This window comes from Gouania willdenowi, chromosome 6 (genome assembly GCF_900634775.1).
Source record: "Gouania willdenowi chromosome 6, fGouWil2.1, whole genome shotgun sequence".
Lineage (NCBI taxonomy): Eukaryota > Metazoa > Chordata > Actinopteri > Blenniiformes > Gobiesocidae > Gouania > Gouania willdenowi.
The window spans coordinates 72,351,098-72,362,926 of NC_041049.1; the positions used below are offsets into that span (position 1 = coordinate 72,351,098).

Genomic DNA, 11,829 nt, shown 5'->3' on the forward strand with positions numbered 1-11,829 from the left:
TGCATAGGTCCACAACATTTTTGGTAGGCAACTCTCAATTATCATACATCTTGCCATTTCAATCAAAGTTCTCCAGCTTCTCTCTGCTGTGCCATTCTGATGTGGTGAATAGGGAGAAGAAGTTTCATGTCTTATAGTATTTTTACTAAGCAGTGATTGGTATTCTCTGGATGTAAACTCTGTCCCATTATCAGAACGAATACATTTTATTTTACCATACGGTGCCACATCAGCAATAAACTTCTCTGTACCTCTGACTGTGTCACTCTTAGCTTTTAAGAAATATGTAAATATTGCACCTGAATAGTCATCAGTAAATGCCAATATATACTTGAAACCGTCTTTTGCTATTGGCTCAATTGGTCCACATAAATCTGTGTGTACCAGATCAAGGGAAAACTTAGATTTTTCTCCTGCCTCTCTATTCCTGCTTTGAACAAATTTACCCTGGGTGCACACTTCACATAGGTTAGGTGTTACAGTTTTACTTTTGATTTTCATCCCTACTGTGACCGCTTCCAACTTTAAGACATCCTCATAGTTACAATGTCCTAGGATTTCGTGCCATGTTTGAACGTCATAGCATCCATTACATTCATCGGCATCCTCTGTCACTGTACATAAATAAAACAGTCTATCCAGCACCTGAATTTCAAATGTCACACCATCTTTATGAATCAGTCTGTTCTGACCTTCTTTGAAGACTACAGTTGCTCCATGGGAAGTCGCCGCCTTCACTGAGAAGATGTCCTGTGGAAAGGATGGGACGTACAGCGCCCCACTCAGCATAGCGTCCATCACACGACCTTTATTGTCTCTCAGGCGAACTCTGGCCGTACCTTTCTTCAGCGCGATGCCGCTGGTCCTCTCTCCATCAGCCAGCTCCAGAACATGCTTGTGTGGTTCAAAACTTTCATCAAAGTCTTTGAATTGAGTGATGTTCCTGATGATGTGTGAGGTTGCTCCGGTGTCCACCATGAGGCCTTTCTCATTCACTCTTCCAACCTGGACTTCATTTACGTGACCGATTTTGAAGACGAACGTGTGGTCCTCTTCATCCACCGCCCGCTGCACCTTGTCGCGCTTTCTCCGCCTGCAGTTGACATCCTTGTGTGTGGAGCTCTTGCAGAGACGGCACCACTGTCTCTGTTCCCTGCGCTCTCCAGTTGTAGCAGTACACTCTGCAGCTTTATGCCCCCTCTGGCCGCAGGTATAACAGGTCAGTTTCATGCTCCAGCTTTCTTTTCCTCTGGCTTTCATCACGCTGTCACTGTCTGAATCAACAGCATTGAACCTTTCAGTGCTCTCATAGCTGCGGAGTTTGGCCTTAAACTCAACGAAAGTCAACTTCTCATCACTCTGGGTTATGTGGATAGAGAAGGGCTTAAATTGTTCCGGCAGACCTTTCAAAATCATAGCGATCAACAAGTCATCACTAAAAGTCTCTCCTGCATGTCTCAGTGACGTAATCGCTTTCTCTGCCCGGATGACGTAGTCCGTGACGCTCTCATTAACAGCTTTCTGAAGGGATGTTAACTCATTGTATAAGCTGATCACTCGGGGTTTCCCCTTACCAGCATAGTGTTCCCTTAGAATCTTTAGCGCCTTTCTGCCATCATCTGTTGCGTCCCTCATTACAAGTGACAGGCTTTTATCATCCAATACTTGAATCAGCTCTGCATAAGCGTCTTCATTTTTCCCAGCGTCGGCCTCTGCACCTTCCTCATCATCACTGGGTGCTTCATTGATGATGGTGCTCTTTAGACTAAGTAGACGCAGGTGTGCCAGAAACTTAGTTTCCCAAAGTTCATAATTTTTCTCATCTCCGTCGAAACACAAACGACTCCATCGACCTCCAACATCTTTCCTGGGCCCATAACCTGTTGAAGTTGCCATCTTAAAGATAGGAGCGCCGGCAGAGGAACATGACAGAGGAAAGGAATCACACAGCTAGTCTTTGGTTTGACTGCCATGCACCAACACACTCAGAGAGAAGTGGCAGGCAGTCATTTATTGATTACCACACCCAGCAACTGATTACAACAGCTGATACTCATCAACCACGGCCACAAACAATAGTAAGGTGTAAGAGCACACAAAATAACATTCAACAAATATGAATTGTAATAGACACTTTTGTCCCGAACGATTTCAGATGTTTTACAGAAAATTATGGTTTTGTTTCCCTAGACCTGAAAATGTTTGGGAGAGCAAATCACGTGTCAGTTGAGGAGACAAATATTTCTGAAGCCAAAATGGAGTCACGTCAGACTGACGACACTGATGCAGTTCCCAGTGTCAAAAGCAAAGTCAAAGCACGTCACAGCAGCCGATCTGGAGCTACGTCACTGGACAAACTGGTAAATTCATACTCAATGGTGCGTCAGAGACTTTGGGAGACCCTCGCAAGGTGATGTAGGTGAACTCACTTTGCTGCAGAAAACGTTTCTTCATTTTTTAGTGTGCCACAATTGGTGTAAAATGCCAAAATAGTGACTAAATTTCATACACTTACGGCGTCCCCACAAAGTGAGTTATGTCAAGATTCATAATTTGTGTGTACACTCAGAAAAGAAAAACCCACCTTGTGTCCCCACAAATGTGAGATAATGTACGAGTTACACACGACCCCACAATGCCAGGTACGTCTGATGTGTGTGGCTGAATATTAACTATCTAAGAAGTTTTAACACAGTTGTCACGTTTCCAACATATAACATTCCACCCTGTTTAGTCAGGGTTTATATTGCAGAATGTGGACTATCCTTTAAACAAGACAATAGCCAAAATGTTTGCTTTGCTTATCTTCAAAGACTGAGTGGAATGTTGAATTTGCATTTTTAGGAATTGGAAGGATCAGTTGGTGCAAGTCAATGCTTCAGATTGCTGCCTCAGTTCAGGGATGACAGTGTTTCAGATGGACCTTTACCAAGGCTCAGAAGAACAAAGAGTGTCTTTGTAAGATGTTCAACGTCTTAAATTACTTTACTTTCATTTTAGACAATAACATTTAGGTATTAATGTACATCAAAGATGTCAAAAATTCACATGCATCTGACCAATAATTCTTTTTTTTTTTTTAATTTTGTTCAGATGAACGACATAATTCCAGAATGCTCAGAAGAGCTCTATGATTCCTTAGATAGTGGAGAAGAATACATTCCCAACTCTGAGTCAAGTGAAGATAGCTTATCAGATGTTAGTTCAGTTACCATAGCTAAATTGAGTCCAAGGAAGAAAGTCCTCCGAGACATTGCTTCTACATCAAAACATATTGTTCCTGACAGCACTACTGTAAATAAGGAAGATGGAGATAGCAGCGAGGCTGAGTGTGAGTGGACAGACGATGAAGACTGTGCTGGCACCAGTCAGCGACCTGTTCGGAGAAATGCTCCGGCATGTGTGGAGGGGCAGATGCATGTTCCTGCTGTTAAGAAGAACAATGGAAAAAGAGTGTATAACAAGAGACACTACTGCCTGTACTGTGAGAAGTCATGCAGCAAAATTGCAAGACATCTTCAACTGAAGCACTCTGATGAAGGTAAAGTCCTGGAAGCCTTCAGTTTTCCAAAGGGCTCAAAGAAAAGAAAACTTCATCTTGATTTAATAAGGAACCAAGGTAATTTTGCACATAATGCAGCTGTCATGAAAAAGGGGGAAGGAGAACTTGTTGCTTGCAAACGACCATGCAAGGACAGTAAGAGAGATGACTACATGCACTGTGCCTACTGCCAGGGGCTTTTCATTCGTAAGATTCTTTGGCGACACATAAAAGTGTGCCAGTTCCGATCAAAAGAGGCCAGACCACAACGTGGAAAAAACAAAGTACAAGCTCTCTGTAGTTTTGCAGAACCAGCTCCAGATGACATTAGTGAACGAATATGGAAGCTGCTCAGTGTTATGCAGGCTGATGAAATCACAAGTGCTGTAAAAAATGATCGTCACATCATCAGAATTGCAGAGCAGTTGCTAAACAAAAAAGGATCATCTGATGCATCTCAAGCCTACATTAGGCAGACTCTGAGAGAACTTGGAAGACTGTTGATTGCTGCGTGAAATGCTACCACACTTAAGACAATGGCAGATTTTATCAATCCCAAAAAATATGTGGAGGTTGTCAAAGCTGTAAAATTGACATGTGGATATGATGAAGAAACTGAAAAATACAGAGTTCCCTCACTTGCAAAGAAAATAGGAAATGCTTTGTCAAAACTCAGCAAAGTTGTAAAGGTCCAGGCTTTAATTGCTGGAGACAAAGTGTTGGAGAAGAAAGCAACAGACTTTCAAGAAGTCCACAGTGAAAAGTGGAATGAGCTGGTGTCTGCTACAGCAGCACGCAATGCTTCAGAATCACAATGGAATGTGCCAACAATGCTGCCGTTCACTGAGGATGTGCAAAAACTTCACACCTTTCTGAACAAAAACTGTGATGAATGCAGCAGTAACTTGTTGGAAGAGGCATCAGAAAAGAACTGGTCTGCACTTGTAAAAGTGGTCATGGCTGAAATTATTTTGTTCAACAGACGTAGAGAGGGAGAGGTTTCAAGAATGCTGCTTTCTTCTTTTCTTACAAGAGACACATCTACCCCACATGGAGACATAGACTGGGCACTTTCTGAGGCTGAGAAAGTTTTATGCAAACACTTTACAAGGGTCATTATCAGAGGGAAAAGAGGACGTGCTGTCCCCATTTTGCTTACCCCTAAAATGGTGGATGCTCTGGATTTGCTGGCGAAAAAACGAGATGCTTGTGGCGTCATAAAGACTAATCAGTACATGTTTGCACGGCCATCAGCAACGACCCACTTCAGAGGGTCAGACTCGCTCCGAAGTTTTGCTCTTGCTTGCAGTGCGAAATGTCCAAAGGCTTTGACCTCAACAAAGTTGCGAAAACATGCTGCCACACTCTCAACTGTACTGAACATGAGCAACACAGAGATGGATCAATTGGCCAACTTTCTTGGCCACGATATAAGGATCCACCGTGAGTTCTACAGACTACCAGACAAAACCCTCCAACTTGCCAAAGTGAGCAAAGTACTGATTGCCCTTGAACAAGGAAGGATTGCAGATTTCCAAGGAAAGAGTTTGGATGAAATTAACATTGATCCACAGGGTATAAAGACACTTACTGACATACATTTCATCAGCACTTTATTGAAAGTTTTCCTAGACTGAAGATGCACATTTGTTTTGACAGAGGCAGCTGGGGAATGTGACCAGGAGCCCAGTGAAGAAGAGCTCTGCGAACAGGAGCTTAGTGAGGAAGAGCCTAATGACAAAGAAGATGCCACAGTTCCTGGGACTGAAACACAGATATAACATATTGTAGTCATTTTGCATTTCTTTGCAAACATTCAGGTACACTGATGTTACCAAAAGCTTTTAGAAAAGCAGCAGCTGATATATTAATATCAATAATAATAAATGTTATTTGTAACACACTTTTATTCAGGGAGTCTCAGAGTGCTACAGGAAAACACATTTAAAATCATTAACAATTATAAGCTTTCTTAAAAAGGTTTTTCAGTTTAGCTTTAAAAGAGCTGCTGCAAAGCCTTAGCACAGCAGTGTAGTTGTATTTCGCTAAGAGGATGAACTATAAAACTGAAAATAGTTGTCTGCGTAAATCAAACATGATGCTGATGCATGGTGAACTGACAACTTAAAAAATGCTCTATTCATGTACTTTAAAAAACAAAAACAAATAAGGAGCAAATAATACAATAAATCTAGGATATAATTATTTAGCTTCATAGTATAGTCCCTAAAAGCAAACACATTAACTCAGATGTGAGCGTTCAGAATTTGCAGTGTTTCTCTTTAACAGCTCAGAAATTAAAATGTTGGGCTTTGGCACTTTTTATAGAAAAAAATGAAAAAATAAATTGAGATTATGAAGTAGTGGTTGCAGCTCTGCTTATTTGTATATTGAGAGTGATTAAACTGTGATGTGTTTAGATGTCTCAGAAAGGAGAGCTGTCCAAAGTCCTCGGGGTCAGAAATCATCACCAGGACAAAGACGAGACTGCCCAACAAGACATCAGCCAGCCTCAAAAGGTGACGTCTGAAACCCACTTCTGTTTGTCAAACTTGCTCTGACGAGCCAGTGTTTCCTCTCTGTTGTGTTAGTGTGATCTGTGGTGTAATTTACTGTCCTGGTTCCACAGTGAGACATTTTCCTTGGGAAAATGCTGGATTTGTTGGGCTACTTGCAGGTGTTTCTTCTAAGATCTAGTCTAAAGACAGATTTTTTTTGTTTATTATTTATTTATTAATGTTTAATAAGTTTGCTATTGTTCTTATTTGTAGTTCTATCTATTTTTTTTTTTTTTAAATGTTTTATCAAGGGGCAGCACAGTGTTTTAGTCCCTGTGTCCTGAAAAACTTGGAAAATTATTGACCAACCATGGAAAACATGGTAAATGAGAAAAAAGGTCAAATGTCCTGGAAATGGTTAAAAAATTATTAGGGATGCACCAAATGAAAATTTATGGCCGAAGCCGAATGAAGTATAAACGCGTGGTTGTTAAGTTTTTCACTATTTTTTTTTAATAGTGTATAAATAGCCTAGAATACATTTTTAGACATGTTTTAAAGAAAGTAAATGTTTATTGAATATTCTGACATTTTTTAAATATTCCAGTAGTCTTTGCTTTTCAAAAAAGCACAACAAAGTTTTTCATTTATATTAACCCTTCGAATAAAAAAAACTCAAGTGCATTAAAGGGGAGGTATGATGAAAAAATGACTTTCTAATGGTTTAGCTACAGTGATAAACATCCTTTACGCTCATTCAGAGGAACAAAGTCTAAAATGTTCTGTTTCCTCCCTCCCTTGTTATTCCACGTTTTGTAAAAACAAAGTCAGCTTTAAACGGGACAGTTGGATTTTGCCCACGTTGGCAGGTGATGTCACCTAACACGCCTCCTAGAATGTGAGCTCCTCCCTCTCCAACTAGCTAACAGATAAAACAACACTGCGGAATAATATATAGAATTTACATTATACTTTATTACCATATATATATATATATATATATATATATATATATATATATATATATATATATAAATACAAACTGCACTACTTTTTCTGCTGCTGATCGTGTTGGGAGTCACTGCTTGGAGCCACGGACCCATTGTTTACACAGCTGTTAGCACTCTGTGCTAATGCTACACCAGGCAATGTAGTGAGACCCGGCATTGCTTGTGAATTGAGGGGGAAACAATGGGGATGTTTACGGATTCGTGGCTCACAGCGCTAACAACAGACTCGATTGTGGAATTAGACAGTTTCCAACTTTTACGCAGTGACGGACGACGAAGAGCGGTAAGGAGAGAGTCTGGCTGTGTTTGTGAGCAGAAAGGAGGAGCTGGTGCTGCTGCTCCTGCAGCAAAGCGCACACACTTTTCCGACTCAAAATCACTGCACGTTGTTTGATTGCAACATTGCGTCACACGCTACTATTCAGTCTTGCTTTAAACTCACTAAACCGAAGACCGAATGTTGCTTTTTTTGCAGTATTCGGCCGAATAGTTGGTGCATCCCTAAAAATTATTCATCCTACCCCTGCCAAGGCAAGTGGGTTAAAAGTTATGCTCATGCATGTCTGTCACCTTATCCTCTGGGCTACATTAAGGCGTACCGCTTCTCTGCTTCTGTGTGTGTGTCAGCTCTGTAACAGACTGCGTACCTGTCTAGGTCAATCCCACCCAGCGACTGCAGAGATACAAACAGCAACCTGTGGTTTTGGAAAATGGATGGATGAACTGCACTCAGTCTCTCATTGAATATTTTGTCTCATTTTAGGAAAATCGGTTGTAAAGAGGAAATGGACAGCGAAGGAAATTGGGGCTGTTGAGAAGAAGCTGATGAGGTTCATTCGCTCTGGCCAGGTTCCAGGTAAAAGGGAATGTGAGGATTGTTTGAATGCTGATCCTGACACTCTCAGAGACAGAGACTGGAAAAGCGTCAAATACTATATACACAACCGGATCGTTGCAAGCAAGAGAGAGTTAACATCACACAGCTGAGTCAGTAATGGCTTTTTATGCAGGGCCGTTAGGGACATTATTCAGAAAAAACTCTCTCCCACACATGAAAAAGTTATCTCACACAAAAATGAAATATATTCATTTATGTAGAATTTTGCGTGCATGCATATGAAAAGCTCTCGCACACTACTGAGATTTCAGTGTAACCGGAAGTTATTTCAGTGGAACAGGGAGGTATTTTATTCTGACAGGAAGGTGGCACCGAAGAGAAAGCCTGCATCGCAGGTGTTTGAAATACCTTCCTGTTCCAATGAAATACCTTCCTGTCATAATGAAATACCTTCCTGTTCCAATGAAATACCTTCCTGTCATAATAAAATACCTTCCTGTTCCAATGAAATACCTTCCTGTCATAATGAAATACCTTCCTGTTCCAATAAAATACCTTCCTGTTACAATGAAATACCAGTATGTGTGAGAGCTTTTCATTTGCATGCGTGCAGGATTCTACATATAAGTGTGGGATTATACGTGTATGGGCACAGGATTGTACAAATATGGATAAGCATTTTCATATGTGTGCGTGAGAGAAAATATTTTGTGTGTGAGCATTTTCATATGTGTGAGTTTTTTTTCTGAATAATGTCTCTAATGGCTTTTCTTTTATTTCTTTCTAATGGAAAACTTTTTAATGAGCATCTCACTTTGATTTTATTAGGTATTCTCGAGAGGAGCATTTTTTTGAACGTTTTAGTTGAGATAAAACGTGTTGAATTTAAGTTTGTTTTAAAACAGAAAGTTTATTCTCAGTTTAAAAAGACATATTTCAGTTTGTTTAAAGCAGAACATAAACATTTGGTGCTAAATTCACTTTTTCTTTAAATGAAAATGAAGACATTCATCTGTGTGAAGTTTAAAGTCTTCCACTTTTATTTCACCTCTTAATAGTAACAATAATGTTGCCTGATGTTTAACATGCTGCTTTCTACTTGTTTGTATTCTATTCTAAAATGTTTGTACTGTTTGTGGAAGAAGAAGAAGAAGAAAACAGTATTGGTCACAAATTGATCACACAGTTTTATTTTTGAGTTTTTCAAAATAAAATATTCATGATAAATGGATTTTTCATTTGTATTGCTGTGTATTGTGTTGTGCTTGAAGACTCCACTATGCTACGTTTAGATAATTAGCTAAAATCTTTTTCCACAGACTCAGCAGTCTGATCATTGTCCCTGAGGGGGGTGTTCTGTGTGGGGGGGCACGGGGTTTGAAGGTATCTCAGTGGCGTCTGAACTCCTCAGTCAGACACAGCATAACTGCTCTCATTCAATATAAAATGTGGATTCTGGTAGTGATAGGAATTCTGGCTCTTTTAAGAAAGCTGGTTCTAATGGCTCGGCTCAATAAAAAGAACCGGCTCTTTCGACTCCCATGTAGCTCCTCAGATTTTTTGTTGCTTTAATTAATTTATGAGTAAAAGTAATGTAAATTTATTATTACTGTGTTTTTGTCTTCTGTCCCCTCAGAGACTGAAGAACACATCGTGTGTGTTCATGCAAATCAGGTTCCTCGTAATGTTATTAAAACAAAGTTTTTGTGTGTGAGTATGTAAATTCACTGTCCCCAAAATGTGACTAATGAGTCAATGATAAAAATTTATTTCATGATAAAAATAATTCATGGTGAAAAAGCTGTTAAGCATAATTTTTACTTCCTGCTTGATTTTTTTGGGAGCTGCAGGACCTAAGGAACATGATGTGTGTGTGTGTGTGTGTGTGTGTGTGTGTGTGTGTGTGTGTGTGTGTGTGTGTGTGTGTGTGTGTGTGTGTGTGTGTGTGTGTGTGTGTGTGTGTGTGTGTGTGTGTGTGTGGTCCTAATTTCTAAGTCATATTTTTCTTGATATTTTCACCTCCAGAAAATGGTAAATAAAGTGAAAGTTAGTTGTTAGATGCTAAACTGAAGAAATAGATTTGTTTTGCTAATCATCTATAAAAAGCTTGTGTAATGAACATTATTGTAGAGAAGCTACTTATTCCCTGGTTTCATAGAATTTTTAAGATTGTTTTGAGTGACAATTTACTAAATAGTTATGATGTGAAACATTCCAGTTATTGTCTTAATGATTTGTGCTCTAGGTGACCAGAAGCCCCCCTTGTAGCTCCACTGAAAACTCCTCAGAAGATGATCAGGTATGAAATGAATTGTTAAATATGCATTAACACTGTTCATCAGTCATTTGAATGCTAACAGCCAATCCATAAGAGTGTTGCACATCTTTGACTATATCTTAATAGATATAGATATAGCATTATATCTTAATGCTGTTGAAGGTGCAGATGTAACTACAGTAAATCCTAGTGACCTGGTGAAAAAATCCCCTTTCATTTTCATTTTGCTGATCATAATGTTTTCTGTTCTTCTCATTTTACTTTTCTGAGGACCAAGAAGTTTGGAGTGAAAATGAAGACAGAGAAAATCCTGAGGAAACTGGTGGTTGTGAACCACATGCCATAATCACATTCTTGCTTTTGCTACTGGCAAAGTGGAAGTTATTCTTTACAGTCTCTGACAGGGCATTTGAGTCAGTTTTAAAAATGTTCAGAATGATGTTTAATGTACTGAGTAGTACATTTATTTTCACGCCGGCTTTGCAAAATATTGCAGCACATTTCCCTGCAACTTTCTACATGTTGAAGAAGGCTATATCTGTAAATGGAAATGATTTTACAACATTCGTTGTATGTCCAAAGTGCCATTCTGTATATACCTTAGATGAAGCTGTAATATTAAAACATGATGCAAGTGGGAAGGTCATCCAGAAAAAGGCAACAAAATGTTGCCATATATCATTTCCCAGACATCCACAAAAAAGATTTTGTTAGAAATGTGACACTGTGCTAATGAAATCTGTTATCAGGAAAGATGAAAAAGAGTTTCTTTACCCCAAAAGAAAATTCTGTTATGGTAGTTTGATCAAATCTATTAGTGATCTGTTAAAGAGGCCTGGCTTTAAAGAGTCCTGTGAAAAGTGGAGGCAGCGTAATGTTAAGGAGGGAATATATGCTGACATTTTTGATGGGCAGGTCTGGAAGAACGTCCAGGTTTATGAAGGCAAGTCATTTTTACAAGAGGTTGGGAATCTTGGTTTTATGCTCAACGTTGACTGGTTCCAGCCTTATAAATATATCAACGACTCTGTTGGTGTAATGTACTTAGCATTGATGAACCTTCCAAGGGAAGAAAGGTTTAAGAAGGACAATATTATAGTTGTTGGTGTTCTACCTGGTCCCCATGAGCCAAAGGAGCACATCAATGGGTTTTTGGACCCTTTGGTCAGTGATTTAAAACATCTTTGGGCGGGGTTAGATATTGATGGGCAATTTGTCCGTGGAGCGTTGTTGTCCTTAGCGAGTGACATTCCAGCTGCAAGGAAAACTGGAGGTTTTCTCGGCCATATGGCAAATATGTGTTGCAGTAAGTGCCTAAAAAACTTTCCAAGGACTGAAGACAATAAGGTTGATTACTCTGGGTTTGATGATACATGGCCTGTTAGAAGTAACACGGACCACTGTAGATATGCCAGAGATGCTAAGAGGGCAAAAAACAAAGCTAGCAAAAGCAAGATTTTTATTTTATTTATTTATTTATTTATTTATTCAGTTTATTTCCGACATGGTTACATTCACTTTTTTTTTTTTTTTACATTTTTTGTACATGCCGAAAAAGGAGACGAGAGAAGCAGTTTGCTTATCCGGGTCCCGTCCCCTGTTTTACCATCGCAGATTTACATGGGTTTACATGTCTCTCTGGTCAAAACATTCTTGATTTCTTC

At 39.5% G+C, this 11,829-nt stretch overlaps 1 protein-coding gene across 3 annotated transcripts; it reads left to right on the top strand.

The window, feature by feature from the left end:
* Window positions 1-2,194: 2,194 nt before the first annotated feature.
* LOC114465703 (uncharacterized) lies at window positions 2,195-5,469 on the top strand. Of its 3 annotated transcripts, none has more exons than XM_028450880.1 (5): window positions 2,195-2,360; window positions 2,570-2,642; window positions 2,845-2,958; window positions 3,094-5,116; window positions 5,201-5,469. In XM_028450880.1, the coding sequence occupies exons 4-5, from the start codon at window positions 4,078-4,080 to the stop codon at window positions 5,320-5,322; spliced, it is 1,161 nt and encodes a 386-aa protein (XP_028306681.1). In that variant the 5' UTR covers window positions 2,195-2,360; window positions 2,570-2,642; window positions 2,845-2,958; window positions 3,094-4,077; the 3' UTR covers window positions 5,323-5,469. The 3 variants fall into 2 exon arrangements, with proteins under 3 accessions (XP_028306681.1, XP_028306682.1, XP_028306680.1); XM_028450879.1 differs by lacking the exon at window positions 2,570-2,642.
* Window positions 5,470-11,829: the final 6,360 nt, after the last annotated feature.

What these genes read in the sequence shown, in the direction of transcription:
- LOC114465703 (XM_028450879.1), top strand. Translation starts at nt 2,199, where the DNA reads ATGTTTGGGAGAGCAAATCACGTGTCAGTTGAGGAGACAAATATTTCT. An exon ending in CTACGTCACTGGACAAACTG is followed by an intron (nt 2,361 to 2,844) that starts GTAAATTCATAC and finishes TTGCATTTTTAG; the next exon opens with GAATTGGAAGGATCAGTTGG. An exon ending in GAAGAACAAAGAGTGTCTTT is followed by an intron (nt 2,959 to 3,093) that starts GTAAGATGTTCA and finishes AATTTTGTTCAG; the next exon opens with ATGAACGACATAATTCCAGA.